The sequence below is a fragment of the Eretmochelys imbricata genome, chromosome 4 (assembly GCF_965152235.1).
Source record: "Eretmochelys imbricata isolate rEreImb1 chromosome 4, rEreImb1.hap1, whole genome shotgun sequence".
Classification (NCBI taxonomy): domain Eukaryota; kingdom Metazoa; phylum Chordata; order Testudines; family Cheloniidae; genus Eretmochelys; species Eretmochelys imbricata.
The window spans coordinates 77,644,400-77,662,113 of record NC_135575.1 but is presented as its reverse complement, the minus strand read 5'-3'; the positions used below and the strand labels follow the sequence as shown (position 1 = coordinate 77,662,113).

General features: G+C 42.7%; 1 protein-coding gene across 1 annotated transcript in view; it reads left to right on the top strand.

Moving 5' to 3' along the window:
* The first annotated feature begins 474 nt into the window (after positions 1-474).
* The window catches only part of ASB5 (ankyrin repeat and SOCS box containing 5), a 49,545-nt gene continuing 32,305 nt past the window's right edge, over positions 475-17,714 (top strand). The window contains exon 1 of the mRNA XM_077814518.1: positions 475-670. Coding sequence (XP_077670644.1) covers positions 475-670 — 196 coding nt within the window. The remainder of the gene's footprint in view (positions 671-17,714) is intronic.

Here is a 17,714-nt window from a genome sequence, read left to right as displayed (position 1 = left end):
AAATAAATGTACATGAGGAACAGAGAGAACATATCTGGAGGAAAATTGATTTCATATTCAAGGTTACAAAGAGCTTTTGTTGGCAACACTGAGTAACAAACGAGTCTTAAAATAATGCTTTTGACAGTGTTTTTTAAGTAAAAATAGAAAAAACTAGACAAATAAAAATGCAAAATCTGGAATGAAATAGACCTTTTAAATGGAAGGATCTTGGAAACTGTCACTGTCAGAAACTCTGTGGATATTCCGCTCCAGTTGAATACCATCAGGTCAGCACGAGCTGTAGTGAACTTAATACTATGTACAGTATAAATAATCCTCATATTTTGAGCAGCAAGCATCATGACCAGCTGATATTTTCTTTCCTCAGGACCAGCTGTTCCTGGCACTGAGGAGTGCCTGACTGGAGCCACATGATCTTATCAACACATTTGAGAATTGTACCGAAACACTGACAAACACTCTGGTGCAGCAATGACTGTCATAGAGGAAAGTCGTCCTTTTGCCCAGCAACTATCCAATGTCTACTTTACTATACTTTCACTTTTTTGTTTTAAACTTTTTGTGAAAATCAGCCTTGCCATCCTCAGTCACTTCTACATTGTAAAAGGGAACCGTAAAGAGGCAGCAAGGATAGCTGATGAATTTTATGGAATTCCTCAAGGGCAAGGTATGTGTGTACTTATTACTGTATCTTAGTTTATTGCCATTGGTTTATTCTTGTTGTAGTTAATCATTTAACTGCTCATGTGATTTTAAAAAATATTTCCATTAAGCCAAGTTGTGTGTGATTTTTCCCCCCAATATAAGATAGCTCGTATTACAACAGTGTTAGTTTGTTTATATTGGGCCATATTCTTCCATCCTTACCTTAACTAGAATTTTTCTCTGTGAAAAGCTCCACACGTTATGAGTATGGGTAGCAGAATCTGTTCTACTATGGTCAGAAAATCTAATTGTTAGCTCTCTTTATATGTTTGATATAGTTTATAACAAAAAATGTATAAGAAGGAAAGCTCCAGAGAAACATATCTATTAGAAAACATAGTTTATAAATTGTAGATTAATGTGAGGTACTGTATAAATCTGAATTATTATAGGCAGCTCTGCTAGTGACTCCTATAGTTAAGGTTGCCTAACACTTCCCATTACAAGACCCTACTTTCAGTTGCATACATACTCCTAAACTTTAACTATTGAACTGAAATTTCCTATGCCAGGTATCTGACCCAGGAAGTTTTTTAGAACAATTCAACAAAATCAGTTCATACATTTCTGAGAACAAAAATATGTTGCTTTGCCCATGTTAAAATTATTACAACCATTTCTTTGAGACACTCTAGAATCTTCATGCTTTAGAATAGGGACTTGAAATTTGGCAGGAAGGTCACCCAGGTGTCAGAGATGGGCTTTTTGGCATCCTCATAGAAATCCACCCACATTTGGCCAAGTTGTAAGCCTCTGAAAATTGCAGTGTGCATGTGCTCAAGCAAACATTTGTTAGTTTGGCAGCATTATTCTCCAAAGAGTCCATCTGTACTAAGCAGGTTCTATCTCCACAGTCTATGTGCCCACCAGACTGCATCTGCAGCATCCCCACAGAGTGAATGACCATGCTCCTGCTCAGCTCAGGACTTCAGAGATGATGTGTCCCTGCAATTGCTCCTATATCTGTCTGGGGTCACTCCAAGCACTCATGTAGCATGGAGGGAAAGGAAGTATGCTGAATTGAATGCAGTGGGGTGAGGAGCTTGTGAGGGACTGAAACAGAAGCTGGGTGAGAGAGGAGGACTGGGTCAGGCTGGAGTGAATAGGGGTAGAAGGAATCAGGCTTGGAGGAATAGGATAAGAATAGTTAACTGTCATAGCAGACTCCCCTACAGAATCTGGAATTGAACTCAAAAGTCCTGAGTCTTATTGTTCCTTTGCTATCAGCAAACATCTGTAAAATCCACTGCCAAAATACGGGTTGCATCTTCCTATATGGCTGGTCCATGTAGGATAATGATTTACTATTGCTGAAAGTGACTGTTAGCTCAAATGGCAAAGAGGTCTGTGCTGATCTAAAGGTCCCAATTCTGCAAGTGACCCATTGGGCGGGGTGTGGGGGGGTGTCAGTATGGTTCCACGTGATGGACTTTCTATTTTTCAGTTTATTTTTTTATATGTCACTAGTTGATGGACCCAAAAAAAGGCCTCAGAGAACATGTATATTTAAGGTGAAGGATAATGATGTCCTTAATTCACATTGTTGCACTGAGCAGTTATTTTATATAACATTGTTTTTTGTTCAGAACAATATGTTGTCCTTAACTTTGGATTTCTTAGCTCTTGTCTGCAACACAACTTTAACAGTGATTTTGGGTTAAGTTAAAAAAATAATTATTCCCAGGAGGTTAGTGGGGGAGAATGTGACTGAATTCTGTAATTTAAGTTTAGTGATGTTAAATTTGGTGAAAGTGGATTTGTTTTAATGAAAGGAGATAGATAGTGAGGGGCTGTGGTAAACAGAGCAGGTCTCTTGTTAAAAAAATGGAAGGTAGTCTCAGAGTTAAAAATAACAAATGTGTAACATATGTTGCTTTGGGACTTCTGAGCTTCATCTGAGTGCTCAGCATCAGAGTTTCAAAAAAATAAACATGCATGTATAAATTACAGTAGTCACAGACTGAACAAATTTCTATTTCTAGAAGTCAAATGTGAATAAGAAATTAAAAATACTTTTTCTTTTCTGAGTCATCCATTTCAAATAGCAAAGTTAATGTCCTAAAATAAGATTTAAGTTCTGTTCCCAGTGAAGTCAATGGTAAAACTCTCATTTCAAAAAATGGCTTCAATGAGAGAAGGATCAGGTCTATTATAAAGTTCCCATTAACTGGATTATTCTTTAACTTTGGCCCTGATCTTCCAAACATTCACATGCTTACTTTGTTCTCATAGTTGTCCCATTGAATTCAATGGGACTGCTCAGGTATGTAGCACTAACTAGTTAAGTGTTTGCAGGGCCAAGGCCTATAAGTTTAGATGATTATGCCTAGTTTCCCCCTTCTTCATGGTGAAGTGTACCCAAGGTTGGTTATTTTTCAGGGCAAAAATGTGTAAAGTCATGATTCTAGTTACAAAAGAAAACGAAAAGTCATAGCACACAAAGTTTTATCCCATTTTAAAATCTCATATTCCACCAAATTGACATAATTGAGCCACTTTTGTATGAAAATAATCATGGAAAAAGTATTGCTCATTAGTGGACTGCCATGACTTTTTTCAGGAAAGACATGGGTGTCACTAATATGCAACCTTGGTTATCGTGTGTGTAGATATTGTTGCTCCTTTGGCCTCAGCAGTTGCCAGTATTTGGGACCTTGCAGGATTACTTCTAAGAGCAGAAATGATGATAGAAGTCAGGTATATTCTTGGTGAAATCCTGTTTATTTACAAAGAATATATATACAGTCCTGTTTTCCTGAACACAGTACAAGCAAACAGCAGCAACAGCAGTCAGCCTCTCCAGTCAGTTTTGTGCCCTGAGGAGTTCTGTCTCTCTGCATCTTCTCAGGGCCATACTTAGGCCTAGTCTACACTAGAAAGTTAGGTAGAAGGAAGCCGCCTCATGTCGACCTGTTAATGTATGTGTCTACACTACCAGGTCTTTTACACCGACCTAAATTGCCTCTAATGTAGACTTCTATAATCCACCTCTGCAAGAGACATAGTGCTTAATTCGATTTTCATGGGTCAACTGCAAGGTAGTGCAGATGCAGTGTTGTGTAATTCAACTTAATTGGTCTCCAGGTGATGTCCCATGATGCTCATCTGTGAAAGCTCTGGAGGTCATTCTCAACTCTGCTGCACTGCAGCCAGGTACACAGGAAACAGTTCTTAAAGTATAGGCCTATACAGGCAGGCCTGCATATCTATATCCTAACACCAGTTTGAGCACAGCTGATCCTGGAGACTACATGCCCCAAACTCGCTCCAGCCTGGTCTGCACAGGAGGTGGTGGATCTCATCACTGTGTGCGGATAGAGCTCTGATCCCGCAGAAGAAACGCTGACATCTATGTAAAGATTGCTCGTGGAATGGAGGAGAAGGGCTACACGAGGGACAAACAGCAGTGCCGTGTGAAAATAAAAGAACTTTGCCAAGCGTACCAGAAGGCAAGGGAGGCGAACAGTCATTCTGGTGACTGAACCCCCCACATGCTGGTTCTACAATGAGCTGCATGCAATTCTTGAGGATGACCCTACCAGCAACCCCCAGAAGCAAAGTGGACACCTCACAGGTGTTTCAGTCTAGGGACAACAAGGAGGACATTATGGTGGATGAGGAGGAGAATCGGAGACGGGTGAGCGATGGATCCATTCTCCCCGAGAGACAGGAAATATTTTTAACCCTGGAGCCCTGTGGGTCACAGGACATCATGGTGGCCGACCGTGATGCTGGGGAAGGCACCTCTGGTGAGAAAACAGTTACAATCAAAGTCCAGTTAAACTTTAGCAGGCACACACATTCGGTGGTATTGCATGTTTACTGCAGAAAAAGCGAGGTGCTGTGGTTCTTTGCTTACAAGAGGCTGCTCCAGCTATGCAGAGGGTGGCCCCTGGAAAAGACTGTTTTTGTGGACTGGGATAGCCCAGGAATCCTCCATGGCTATCTCTAGGAAACTTTCATAGAGATACTCTGCAATCCTTTGCAGATGGTTTCTGGGCAGGGCAGTCTTATTTCTTCCACCATGGTAGGACACTTTCCCACGCAACTCCTGAATTAATTCTGCTGGCATTCTTGCGGTACACAGCATAGCATCGTAAGTGTCTATACCCAGACACTTGCAGCATTTCCTTCCTTTCCGCCTCTGTTACCCTCAGGAGACTGATATCACATAAGGTCGCCAAGGGGAAATAAGGGAAGTTCTCATTAAAAGTCCTCTTAAAAGAAAAAAAGGACATGTAGACCCACCCCACATCCGCACATTCCGGATCACCAAACCACGCGGCTACTTATGTGCCTTTACTGTGCTCTGCATGGGTTGGCAAGTAGTTTAAAATGGATGATAGGGAACTGGGGCCCCACATGACAGATTCCACAATTTGGGAGTGAAAACGTTCCCCCCAGCCCTGTTCATAAACAACTTCCCGTGGTGCTGTGGGGAAGGGCCATTGTTTGACTAGCTACCTCTACTCCCGACATGAGCCTGCCGTAAACTTCATTAAAAGTGTGCTCACCCAGGACCCGGGGGGGCTTATTCACCAGGGCTGGAGCAGCAAAACGGCACAGTGAACAGTTATGGACTCTGATTATGTTATGGCTTGCACCTAGAGTAATAAGGGATTTTTTTTTATGAAAATGGCCTTGCTATGGAAACATTTTATTCATGTACAATGGCACCTTTATTTTTTCCCATGACTGACAGCTGGAAATGTGTCCTTCGGCATGTCATCAACACCTGAAAGCAGACTTTCGCTGATTAGAAGGAGGAGAAAAAGAAAGCGGGAGGACATGTTCACCAAGCTAATGAATGTCTCCGGGATAGCTGACACAGAGCTGAGAGCATGGAGGATTTCACTGTCCAAGAAGTTAGACATGGACATGGAGAGCAGGAAAGCTTCCAATGAGCAAAAGCATGTGGCACAGGATAAGATGCTTAGGATTATGAGGGACCAAGAAGACATGTTGAGGTGTCTGGTTGAACTGCAGGAACAGAAGCAGGCAGTAGAGTCCCTCTGCAGATCCTGGTGGACAGCCAGCCAGTTTTCTTGCTAGTGGTGGGAATTTAGATTGTGTGTCCAAGATAGGTTCCTTCTTTTTGGAACACATCACATTTCTTTGGGTTCTGTTTTAGATTGGCAGTCTTAAACTTATCACTAAGACTATGATTTTTACTCTGAGGTCATGGAAATCATAGAATCCGTGACTTCAGCCTGCCTTGGCCAGGAGCTGCGGGGTACCCTAGCTGCCTGGTGGGGGTACCCTGGAGCTCACAGGTGGGAGGGGAACCTTGGAGCTCCGAGCGGGTCCCCACAACTGCCTGGCTGTGCTCCCATTTTCTCATGGGTATTTTTAGTAAAAGTCACAGACAGGTTACAGGCGTCAGTGAATTTTTCTTTATTGCCTGTGACCTGTCCGTGACTTTTACTAAAAATATCTGTGACAAAATCTTAGCCTTATCACAGATCGTTTGTAAATGTATCCATTCCTGTTCAAAGGTTTTAGCATGCACCACGATATTATATAGGTCAGCGTTTCTCAAACTGGGGTCCGCGGGCGCTGCTGATCAACTCTTCCCCCTCCCTCCCAGCGCCTCCTTCACGCTAAGGAACAGCTGTTCCCCAGGGTAAAGGAGGCACTGGGAGGGAGGGGGAGGCGCGGAGACCCTGGGTCCATGCCGCTCCCGGAAGCGATCACCACGTCCCTACGGCCCTGTGGGGGGATGGGGTGGGAAGGGGGTCTCCGTGTGCTGCCCCCCTCCTGAGTGCCGACTCCGCAGCTCCCATTGGCCGGGAACTGCAACCAATGGGAGCTGCAGGGGCGGTGCCTGTGGGCAGGGGCAGCGCGCGGAGACCCCTTGGCCCCCCTGCCCAGGAGCCAGTGCCAGAGGGATGTGCCCGTCACTTTTGGGAGCTGCCCAAGGTAAGCACAGCCTCCCTCACCCCCGCCCGCACCCCAACCCCCTGTCCCAGCCTGGTGAAAGTGAGGGTGCGGGAGAGGGAGCGACGGAGGGAGGGGGAATGGAGTGAGCAGGGACATGGCCTCGGGGAAGGGGGTGGGCCAAGGGCTGAGGCTGGGGGTTGGGAGTCCCCAATTTTTTTTTAATCAAAATGGGGGTCCTCAGGTCGCTAAAGTTTGAGAACTGCTGATCTAGGTACAGGGCGCTGGAACAGGAGGGCCAGTTGGGGCCATGGACCTCCCACTTTTGAAAGTTATAGAGCCTGGCCTGTCCACATTTCAGGGCAGGCGCCAGCCCCTTTCCCCTCCTCTTCCACCCAAGCTGAAAGCTGGAGCCAGGCCAAGGTAAGAGCCGCCTGGGGAGCCTGGGCAGCTGTGCGGAGCTCTAGACCTTCCAGCCCATCTGGGCAGGGGGTGGGGGGTCCAAGAGCAACCCCTGGCTTGTGTTCCTGCCCACTGGGGTGCGCTGCCCAGGACAGGTGTAAGTGGCCCAGGCCCCCTGGGCAGCTCTTACCTCGGCCCAGCTGCTGCTCTTCAGCCCCCTGAGTCCCTGCCACCGCCGGAGCTAGGCTGAGGTGAGAGCTGCCCCGGACCCTTCACCTACATTGGGCGGGGACATGGGTCAGGGGCTGCTCTTGGGCCTCCCACCCAGGGCAGGTGGAGGGTCTGAGGCTCCCCACAGCAGGCTGGGTGTGTGTTACTCCAGCCAGGCTCTGGCTTCTTGCCTGGCTAGGGGGCAGGGGGAGCTGGGGTGGGGTCACAGAGGGGCTGGGCCTCATGCCCCTCCCCCGTTTATGAAGGGTCCGGCGCCCTTGGCTAAGTATAATAATATGCAATGCAATACCTTAGCCAAAAGCCTCTCAAATGTGTCTGCTGCATGACACAAGTCAAAAGCCATAATTTTAAGTGGTCACAGGCCTTGTCCTTGTGCGAAAGCAGTATTTTCCCTGTGCTTTGGATCCACTTCCACTTACTAGTATCACTTTTAAGATCCAGTGTGGAAAACCGGACTGAACCTACTACAGCATCCAAGGTATCATCCATTCACTGTAATGGATAAAGAATACTTCATTTAGTTTTCTATAGTCCATACAGAATCTAGTGCTGCCATCTCTTTCTTAACCAGAACTATGGGTAAGGCCCAAGGACTAGTTGAAGGGTCAATTATGCCTTCCTGATAAATTTCTACAGTGGCTGGTAAAGCCCTTTCCCTTTTTGCAATTGGTTAACAATGAGGTGGCTGTTTAATGGGCTCGTTTCCCGAAGCAGCAGTCTTACGCTGGACCAGTGCAGTACACCCTATAACTCTGCTGGATAGGGAGAACAACTCCTGATTCCTATCCAGAAAGTCTCTTACACAGTTTTGCTGCAACAAGGGAACCCCTGATCCTAGACAACTGAACTTCTCATCAGATTTTGACATGTGGACCATTACCTTAGGCAGTGGCTTCTATTGTTTTCAGCTGTGTCATTAGTTAAAGGGGCTCAACTGTTCCTTTATTTAGCCAGAACAAAGGGTAGCTAGCACACCCACTGACTTTAACCAGGTCTGTGATTTGTAGATCAAAGACCTGCTCAATGGCAGCCATTAGCACCTTCCTGCATTACACTATGTTTTCATTTAACTATTTGCTAATATTGTTCTTGAAATTATCCCAGAATATACATTCTTTATTTTTCTGTACTCAAAAACATTTTAATAGTTTGTGTTTTCTTATGATTCCTTCATCAGTTATATAAGATGTTGACAAAGTACTTTGTCAATTTAATTGTTAAATATCCCACTGCTCGTTAGCAAATAAAATGATAAGGCTTTGCATCACAATCATTTAGACTACATTTTAAAGATGTAACCAGAAAAACAAAACAATTTATGGCAGCATGCAAATGAACTAAAGTTTGCTGAATGCTGACTAGCCTGGTCATCTACAAAAAAAAAAAGTATTAAACCCCAATCCTGAAAGTGACTGTCTGAGGGCACATTGTTGCATTCTTGTAGATCCCTGTTGACTTCACTGAAGTACATAAGAGCTCAGGTGCTCAGTACCTATGAAAATTTAGCTAACAGTTATTTCTATTATTGTAGCGTGTTACGAATTATACCTGATAGGACACGCACACAACTGCTGCGAATTATACCTGATAGGACACGCACACAACTGCTGCGAATTACACCTGGTAGAACACACACACAAATGCTATGAATTACACCTGGTAGGACACGCACACAAATGCTACGAATTATACCTGATAGGTCACGCACAGTTTGAATCTAGGCTGAGGCACATAAACAAAGTCCACAACTGCAGAGTTCCCAAAGATACTAAGTTTATGACGATCGATCCTGGTGCCCTGCTGCTAGCCAGGAGGGGACCCCGAATACAGATTATACAAAGGTTATATACCTTTTAGCAAAGCATGTTGCCCTCGTGCATCGGAAGCCTTAGCCAATAGACAAACCCTTCCCTTATCTACCACCTATCCCTGCTTGGTGCATTCCTCGTGCTAAACTAGTATGTTAATTACACAGCATGGTCCTAAAGCGATGCATCAGTAACTTTTATTATAAGGATGGGAGGCCTCACATCAAAGGCCAGGAGACAGGGAGTTAGGGACAGACAAAGAACAGATACCGGGAGTCAAGGCAGGCTGGAGACAAGGAGGAGGATTTTCACAGGAATGCAGTATCTAAGGAACACTCCTCCTGGTGCATGATGTGCTTGCTTTTAGACAATGGTGGGCCCCAAACCAAAATGGAGTCACATGTGCTAACTTTTCCTTAACAAGTGCCTACAGTGCAGTGCTAGGAACTGTCTGGATATAAAGTAACAGAATGTCCTTCCTTTAAGAGCTCATAAGCTAAGAATAAAGCAAGAAATGACAATTGGGGAAAGAGAAATAAATTATGCGATTGATGTAGAGCTGAGCATAATTTTTGGACAAACAGTTTGCAAAAAATGCAAATTCGGGTTGACAAAATATTTGCAAATAGTTGAATTTGGAAAATAGTTTCAGCTGAAAAATCAAAAGAAATTCTAAAATTTTGAAATGTAGCTAGATTTAATGATTTTTAAAGGGATAAAAAACACCATATTTCATTTTAGGTTAAACAAAATGTTTCATTTTATTTGTGTTTTTCATGTTGCCAAGAAAAACAAACAAATAAACAAAATCCATTCTGGGTCAACCCAAAACATTTCCCCCCCAATTTTTTGGTTAAGGTTGGGTTTGATAACTATAGCTGAAGTTAGAAGCAGCATAGCTATCTGTTGAGGGAAAACTGAAGCCGTATTTTTACTATTTCCTTAGACTACTACAGAAGAGGTCACTTAATTAGAATATATAAGCAATATTAATAGCTGTAAATGTTTGAAAACTCACCAGTGAATATAAATTCAGCAGCTGTGAACTGTGTGGTGGGACGGGGAGAGGCTTCTACTTTTATAATGATTGCATCAGGAAATAGGCTCATGATTACAGCTGATTGAACTTGGAATTTCTGTTTCATGGGAAATTTCAAAATATCAAAATTTGTTTTCATCCCAGATCTGAACAAAACCATAATATTTTCAAGTTACTAACAAAATGGAAATTCCAAAAATGCTAGGTTAGGAAAACTTCATTTCAGAAATATTTTGAAAATTATTGTATTTTATTTTTTACATTTCACAACATGCCATTAGTAGTGTATATTATGACCTGACATCATTTCATAATGTCATGATATGACATGTACTACTACTGATGACATGGAATAATGTAAAGATAATAAGACTAAATACAAGTTTAAATAAATTTCAAAATGAAATTTTATTTTGAAACAAGATTTTGAAATTTTTCTGAAATGAAATTTTCCTAAATTAAAAGTTATTTTTTTGTCTCATCAGAAATTTTTGCCAAAATTGATGAGTTTTGTGAAAAAACTGTATTGATTCAAAATAGCATTTTCTGAGGCAAAACCGCTTTGATGAAAAATCTCCTACCATCTGTACTCATGACACATACTGGGGCAGAAAGGTCAGAGCTGCAGTTGCAGATATAAGTTATAGTAGGTTTCAGAGTAGCAGCCATGTTAGTCTGTATCCACAAAAAGAACAGGAGTACTTGTGGCACCTTAGAGACTAATAAATTTATTTGAGCATAAGCTTTCGTGGGCTAAAACCCACTTCATCTCTAAGGTGCCACAAGTACTTGTGTTCTTTTTAAGTTAAAGTAGGAGATTTCCACAGTTATTTTTCAGTTCACGCTATATTTTTTCTGGCTGTGGGTTCTTTGGTTTCTCTTTTGGAGTTCTTTGCAGGTTAGTTTTTACATTAAACTAGGTGCCCCTAAAATGTTAATGCACTGCAGAATTTTGGGTTGACAATGTATGACTATCTTGTGAAAGCGGATTAATTGAAGGGTGCTGTTCACATGTAATCTCCAAGAGATTTGTGATCCAAGCACTCACCAGTACCTCTCTGCATAACAGAAACCTAACAATGAAAATTTAAAAGTTGACATTCTACTGAGATGAATGGAGTTTATTCATACTTTTCAGAGCGATTGCATCAGGCTCTGCATAATCAGGTAGACTAGGCTGAATCAGTTTACACTCAGTTCACATTTTTAAGGTTTTCTTCGTAAACCTAAGTGCCAAGGAGGCAAAGTTAGACCATCCTTGAGACTGCTCTGATTTAAACTGGGAGCCGCCCCCCCAGCTCTTCTCAGGATCATAAGAATGCAAAAGTAGTTTTAAGGTATGTTCGCACCTTTCCTTCCCCTATGGTCATAAATCAGAAATAATGTTGTTGTTCATTTTTGGAGATGCACTGTCTGGAAAAGTTGACTGCTTTTAAACCATAGTGAATGATTAAACAGAGTAATGTTTTCCTACTACCCTATTCTAACAATTTGCAACTGATAACATCATTTAGCAACAGATGGTAGGGGAGAAAAATAAGCACAAGGCATCTTCTCAACTCACATTCCACACAGATCATAATTCTATTAATAAAAGCCATATAACACCTTTACTAGCTTCCTAGATACAATAGTCATTTGGTAATGAAAGGAATGTTGTATGGAATACCTATTTATCACACTGCTCAGTGTAAGGCACCAACATTTGGCATTTTGTTTTTCATAGATTATATATAGTTAGTAGTGTCAAAGTATTTAATGTAGATTAGGAATCGGTAATTTGCTGAACAATGAGGCTCTTAGGGGCTGCTCCCTTTTACAAATCTGATACCAGATTGAGTAAAACATTGAAATAGAGATATTTCAAAATGGAGTTCATCGCCCTCTCTGGACACTGCTAAATCACTCCTGCCAGAGAAGACTGGCACTCAAAAACACTTCTTAAGAGAGCAATCTGGTTCTGGAGTGAACCAGATTGCGCCAAGTATCAAACATTTAACAAAACAAAACTTTCCTGGGGAAGATACTCCAGACCACCCTAAAAGGGCTTCCCACACCACAATCCATTTCAAAGTATATAAGTTCAACACTCTGCTATATGATCAATATTCTCTTTATATAATGAGAACAAAGTACAAACCTTTCTATGGATTTAGGTCTTATCTTCACTACACTACTGAGTTGACCTATGTTAGGTCGACTTACAGATACCGCAGTTTTTCATGTCCACACTGCCTTCCTTCTGTCAGTAATGCATGTAGGGTTGTCAGGTGTCTGGTTTTCAACTGGAAAGCTGGGTTGAAAAGGGACCCTAGCGGCTCCAGTCAGCATGGCTGACCAGGTCATTAAAAATCCAGTTGGCGGGGCTGGCAGGCTCCCTACCTGCCTCTGCATGGCTCCTGGAAGCAGCGATATGTCCCTCAGCTCCTAGGTGGAGGGACAGCCAGGGGGGCTCCACGCGCTGTCCCCACTATGAGCACCAGCTCTGCAACTCCCAATGGCTGGGAACTGCGGCCAGTGGGAGCTGTGGAGGCAGTATGCACTGTGCAGCGCTGCCTGGTCCCTCTGCCTAGGAGCTGAGGGACATGTCGTCGCTTCCGGGGAGCCTCCTGAGGTAAGTGCTGCCCAGAGCCCGCTTCCAGCACCCTCTCCCGCATTCCAACCCTCTGCCCGAGCCCGGATCCCCCTCCCACACCCAAACTCCCTCCTGATGCCCGCACCCCCTCCAGCACTGCCACCTTGCCCCAGCTCTGAGCCCTCTCCCCCACCCTGCACCCCAACTCCCTGCCCCAGTCCTGAGGCTCCTCCTGCAGCCCGCACCCCAACCCCTTGCCCCAGCCTGGAGCCCCCTCCAGCACCCAAACTTCCTCCCAGAGCCCACAGACCACACCTCCCCTGTATCCCCAACCCTCTGCCTCAGCCCAGAGCCCCCTCCCACACTTCAAACCCCTTGGCTCTATCCCACCTTTCCGAAGCCCCCTCCAACACCCCAAAACCCTCATCCCCAGACCTGCCCCAGAGTCTGCACCCCAACCTCCTGCCCCAGCCTGGAGCCCCCTCCTGCACCCTAAACCCCTAATTTCTGGCCTCAACCCAGATGACGGTGGGGATGGACAAGGCAGGGGTGGGGCCTCAGAGAAGGGGTGGGAAGGTGTGGGGCCTTGGGACAGGAGTGGGGCAGTGATGTTCATTTAGTGCAATTAGAAAGTTGGCAACCCTAAGTGCATGTCCTCACCAGGAGAGTTTGCTGAGAGCTTTCAGTGCCTGGCAGCCAGGCTCCCAGCTGGGAGCTCCATGAGGAGCTGAGAGCCCGGGTGCTCAGAACCAGGCAGGTGGGAGCTCTGTGCCAAGATGAGAGCCAAGGCTCTCAGCGCCAGGCAGGGCGCAGAGCTGACAGGCAATGTAAATAGTGCTGTGTCTATACAGACACTGTGTCACCCTACCTACATTGACCTAGGTGCTACACCTCTCGTGGGGGTGGAGTTATTAGGTTGGTGTAGTGGGGGAATTACAGCGGTGGGAGCAATATAGTGTCGACACTTACAGAGTTAGGTTGACGTAAGCTGCCTTACATCGACCTAACTCCGTAGTGTAGACCTGGCCTTATATGGACAATTAAAATCAATGTATGCAGCAGCTCCTATGGGAGCACATGAATAACCCCATTATTTCAAATGGTTTACTTGCATGCTTAAGTGCTTTGCTGGATCTGGGTGTAAGGGAGAAAGTTTCTGAGAGACCACCTTGATAAAACATTGGTAGCACGTTACTGTGAAGATGAGATTTTTAAACAGTTGTTGCATATATTTAGAAGCCTTGTGATTGAGGCCCATATGTCCAGGATTTACTGTACAGTTGAAAGGATTTCTGATTTTACCCCTTTTAATCTGAATATGATACTTAAAGAAAGAATATCACTTTTCTGACAGCAGAACATTTTTATTTATAGGAATTTTCAGTTTGTCCTGAGAAGCTACTGCTACCTTATTTAGCCACTTTTAGCATCCGACATCCATGTAAATAATCTAGTGCTAAATAAGATTTTTTAAAATTAAACTTTATCAAACACTCACAGATTTGTCTTGTCTTTTCCGATTCTTACTCATTTGATCCAGTACTGGGAGAGAACAGTAAATGCAATCTGTATGGTACTAGGAATTTAGGAATGATATTTTCAAATAAGCCATCGTATACCATATATGTTTAAATGTGTAACAGTCAAAGCAAAGCTTTTTTTTTTCTCTGAAAACCCTGCTCCTTGCAGGTTACGATTTTTAATGTAAAATGCATAGTTAGTTAGTTTCTTGTTTTACTACAATTTGGAAGTAATTCAGTAATTCATTGACAGATTTGATCACTGGGTTATTTCTATAACATACAACCCAGCCTGACAGCATTTGCGTCAAACTGTGATGCATTCATGTATTGGGATTTTAATTTTCTCCCATACAATAAAAAGTTTAAATGTATGCCAATTGTCCAAACTTTAAATCTCATGTATTACTACATGCTTAAAAGAAAATTTCAGAAATTTTCTAAATTACAGAACCCACACTCTTGCTTTACCAACAATGACAAAGGCCTGTTAAAATAAAACATTCCAGTTATATACTGGAAAAACCCACTTGTTCTACAGAAACAACCATGTATTTGTCATTATGAAAGGAGTTACAGAAAGCAAAAGAGAAAAAAAATTCTTTACCATTGATTTCACTAGGAAAAGCTCATGTTGTGTGTTTATTTAAATATATGGTGTAGTTTTTACAAAATCTATTTTTGCTAATTTTCTAGGCAGATGGGGTGTCAGAAATTTTTATAAAATATTTATAATCAGCATTTTAATTTTTGGGCTTTAATGAAATTCTTCCCTCTAAGCAGCAGACTGAGGCCCTAGTCACTTTGTCCTCATCCAGTATCACAAAGGGGCCCTAAACTAACTGATCTGAACACTTGAGCTTTCCCCTGTTTCGACTAGAGAGATCTTTGGCTTCTATGTTATCCCTTTCCTGGACAGTCTTGTAGTTAAGGTACTTGGAGATCTAAGTTTAATTTCTAGACTTCCTTCCCATAGACTTCCTTTGTTGCCCTGGAAATATCACTTACTTTCTTTGTGCCTTGGTTATCCATATGCAAAGCAGAAATAACAATACTTCCCTACCTCACCAGGATGTTGTGAGGATAAAATCACTAATATACCTATGCTTAGTGTAATGCCATTGAGGTCACCCCAGCACAGCACGAGTGGTCAGGCATGGCACTGCAGGTGAGCAACTGGCTCAGTTTCCCCTCACCCATGGTGTAAATGAGTCCAAGCAAGCTTTTCTACTATTAAAGAGCGCCCTCTTTGGAGGGTCTCATTTATTTGTCAGAAAAGTATAATATGAAAACAAATAAAATCTTCAGTAAGCCACTCCATCGCAAATTCTCTGCCCTGGATTAATCAATCTTAGGACTTGCCCTGAAGCACCGTCAGGCTGAATTCCCTGCCTGGAGCTTGGGCCTCTGTGGGGCATTTGGTTGTATGCCACTCTTCCCTTGACAGTGCATTCCTCTTTGCTCTGCCAGTCCGTCATACATCCCCAGGAGGTCCCATGCTCAGTTCTCCTGAGCTGCTCTGGTCCCTTGCCTGGGAACGCTTTCTCTCTGGGCCCATTCCTTCCCCCTATGAGCCTCTCTTCTCCAGGGAGACACCAATGGGAGTAACTTCCTCTCTCTCCTCAGGAGCTTCCTCTGTTCTGGGGCTTCCTGACTGAAGGTGCTCCTTACTGCATGAAGTATCGCTCAGCTATAGGTGGATCTGAATTGGCTCATTCTCCTTAGCAGAGCCTGCCACAGGTAGACTGGGTGCTTGATTCCCTCAGGGGTCAGCCCACAAGATACTCAGACACAATGGTCATGAAGGCCATATAAATACCTAGATAAATAAGTTTGGGAAAAGAGGGCATAGCCGGTACACCCTATGTCCAATAGATCCCCAAAAGCCTGAAGGCTGTCTGTCATGTACTAGCCACGTGGGCCAGTGCCCAATGACCCCAGGATCAGGGGATCTCACTCCTTCGCTAGGCACAATGCTGGTGGTATGTAAATTGCGTCATTGCTATTAAGAAGGAAGAATGATCTTTTGGGAGTTGAGAAATCTAGGTTCCATTCCCAACTGTGCCTCAAATTTTCTGTGTGACCACAGGCAAGACTCAGTGTCTCCTTGCCTCAGTTTTTCTACTAAAATTGGGTTAATACTTACCTTGCATGGATGCTATGAGGCATAATTCTTGAATATCTATAAAGCACTCAGATTTTGCAAGGAGTATACCATAAATGTTCAAAATATTTTAAATTATATGTGCATTGATCTTAATAGCTTGTCTAAAGGATTCTATTTAGAAAGCTCACTTTATTTCAATGTTATTTGTTCATTTGGAGTTAGAATAAGGCAACAATTAGCATGCTAGAAACTTACTTTTTTCCAGCATGTACCAAGGCACAAAACTTTACAGAATTCATCCTTTGTTATTTTTATTAAAAACAGTAAAAAATCCCATTTTCCTAGAAAGTTATACCCAAACAAAATTTCAGTTTTTAAACACTTGTTGAAGCTTGTCTTAAATACTTCTTTCAAACTGGAATGCTTTCCCAACTGAAATGGATGGGAAATAATTTCTTTACAACTTTACAGCTGTTGACAGGAACACAGCTGCATCCATAAAATAAACATATGAGTTTTCTGCTTCCATGGAAATGTTTAAACTGGCACTGGCATTTCTTTTCCATAACAATCTAGAAAAAAAAAAAAAGCTTGATATAAGAAGCCTTCATTTTTTTCTAATAGTTTCACGTTTGCGTTAAGAAAATGAAATGAAGCCAACATTTTGAGAGGAATATGAGCCAGGGAATTATATCATGTTTACAAGTTAGATAAGGAAAATCAATACTGTCAAAATTCCACACCTATGAATAACATCCTCTAGTCAATTTCCATACTGACATGTTTCAGTCTCTGCCCCTTCCCCTAGATTCTTTTGCTCTGATGGTTACAGCATCACTGTCATAGACAACCCTGCCATAAAAATAATTAGTTATTTGCTTGTCCATCACAACAGCTGAATATATAGTACTCATAAATGGATTTTTAATTAAATACTTTTGTTAAAGGATTTCATGTTTAAGGGTCTTTTATATGGCACTCTTCACAGTAGTATATAAGCACCTCACAAACATTAATGAATTAATCTTCACAACTGCCCTATGAGAAAGGGAAATATTATTCTTGTTTTAAAGATAGAAAAACGGAGAAGGGATTACACAAGATCACACAAGAAGTGTGTGCAGAGTTGGAAATGAAACCCAGGTGGCCTGAGTCCCAGTGATTAACCACAAGTTCATCTCTCCTTTATACATGTACCACCTGTGTGCTTTTCTTTTATGTTTCCAACTGAAAACTTTAGACTACTAGTCATTTCCCCTTTTTTAATTTTATTTTTGAAAAGAGTTTGATGCCAGTCTCTAAAGATCCATTTCAGAACTTCAATATGGCTGTTGCCCATAAGCAAAACAGTTATATGCTAACCCATTTGGTCTTGTGTCAAGTTTCGTCAAGGATACTGTGTGAGATGAACTCTGTATCCTATAAAGCAATAAGGAGAATATTTGCA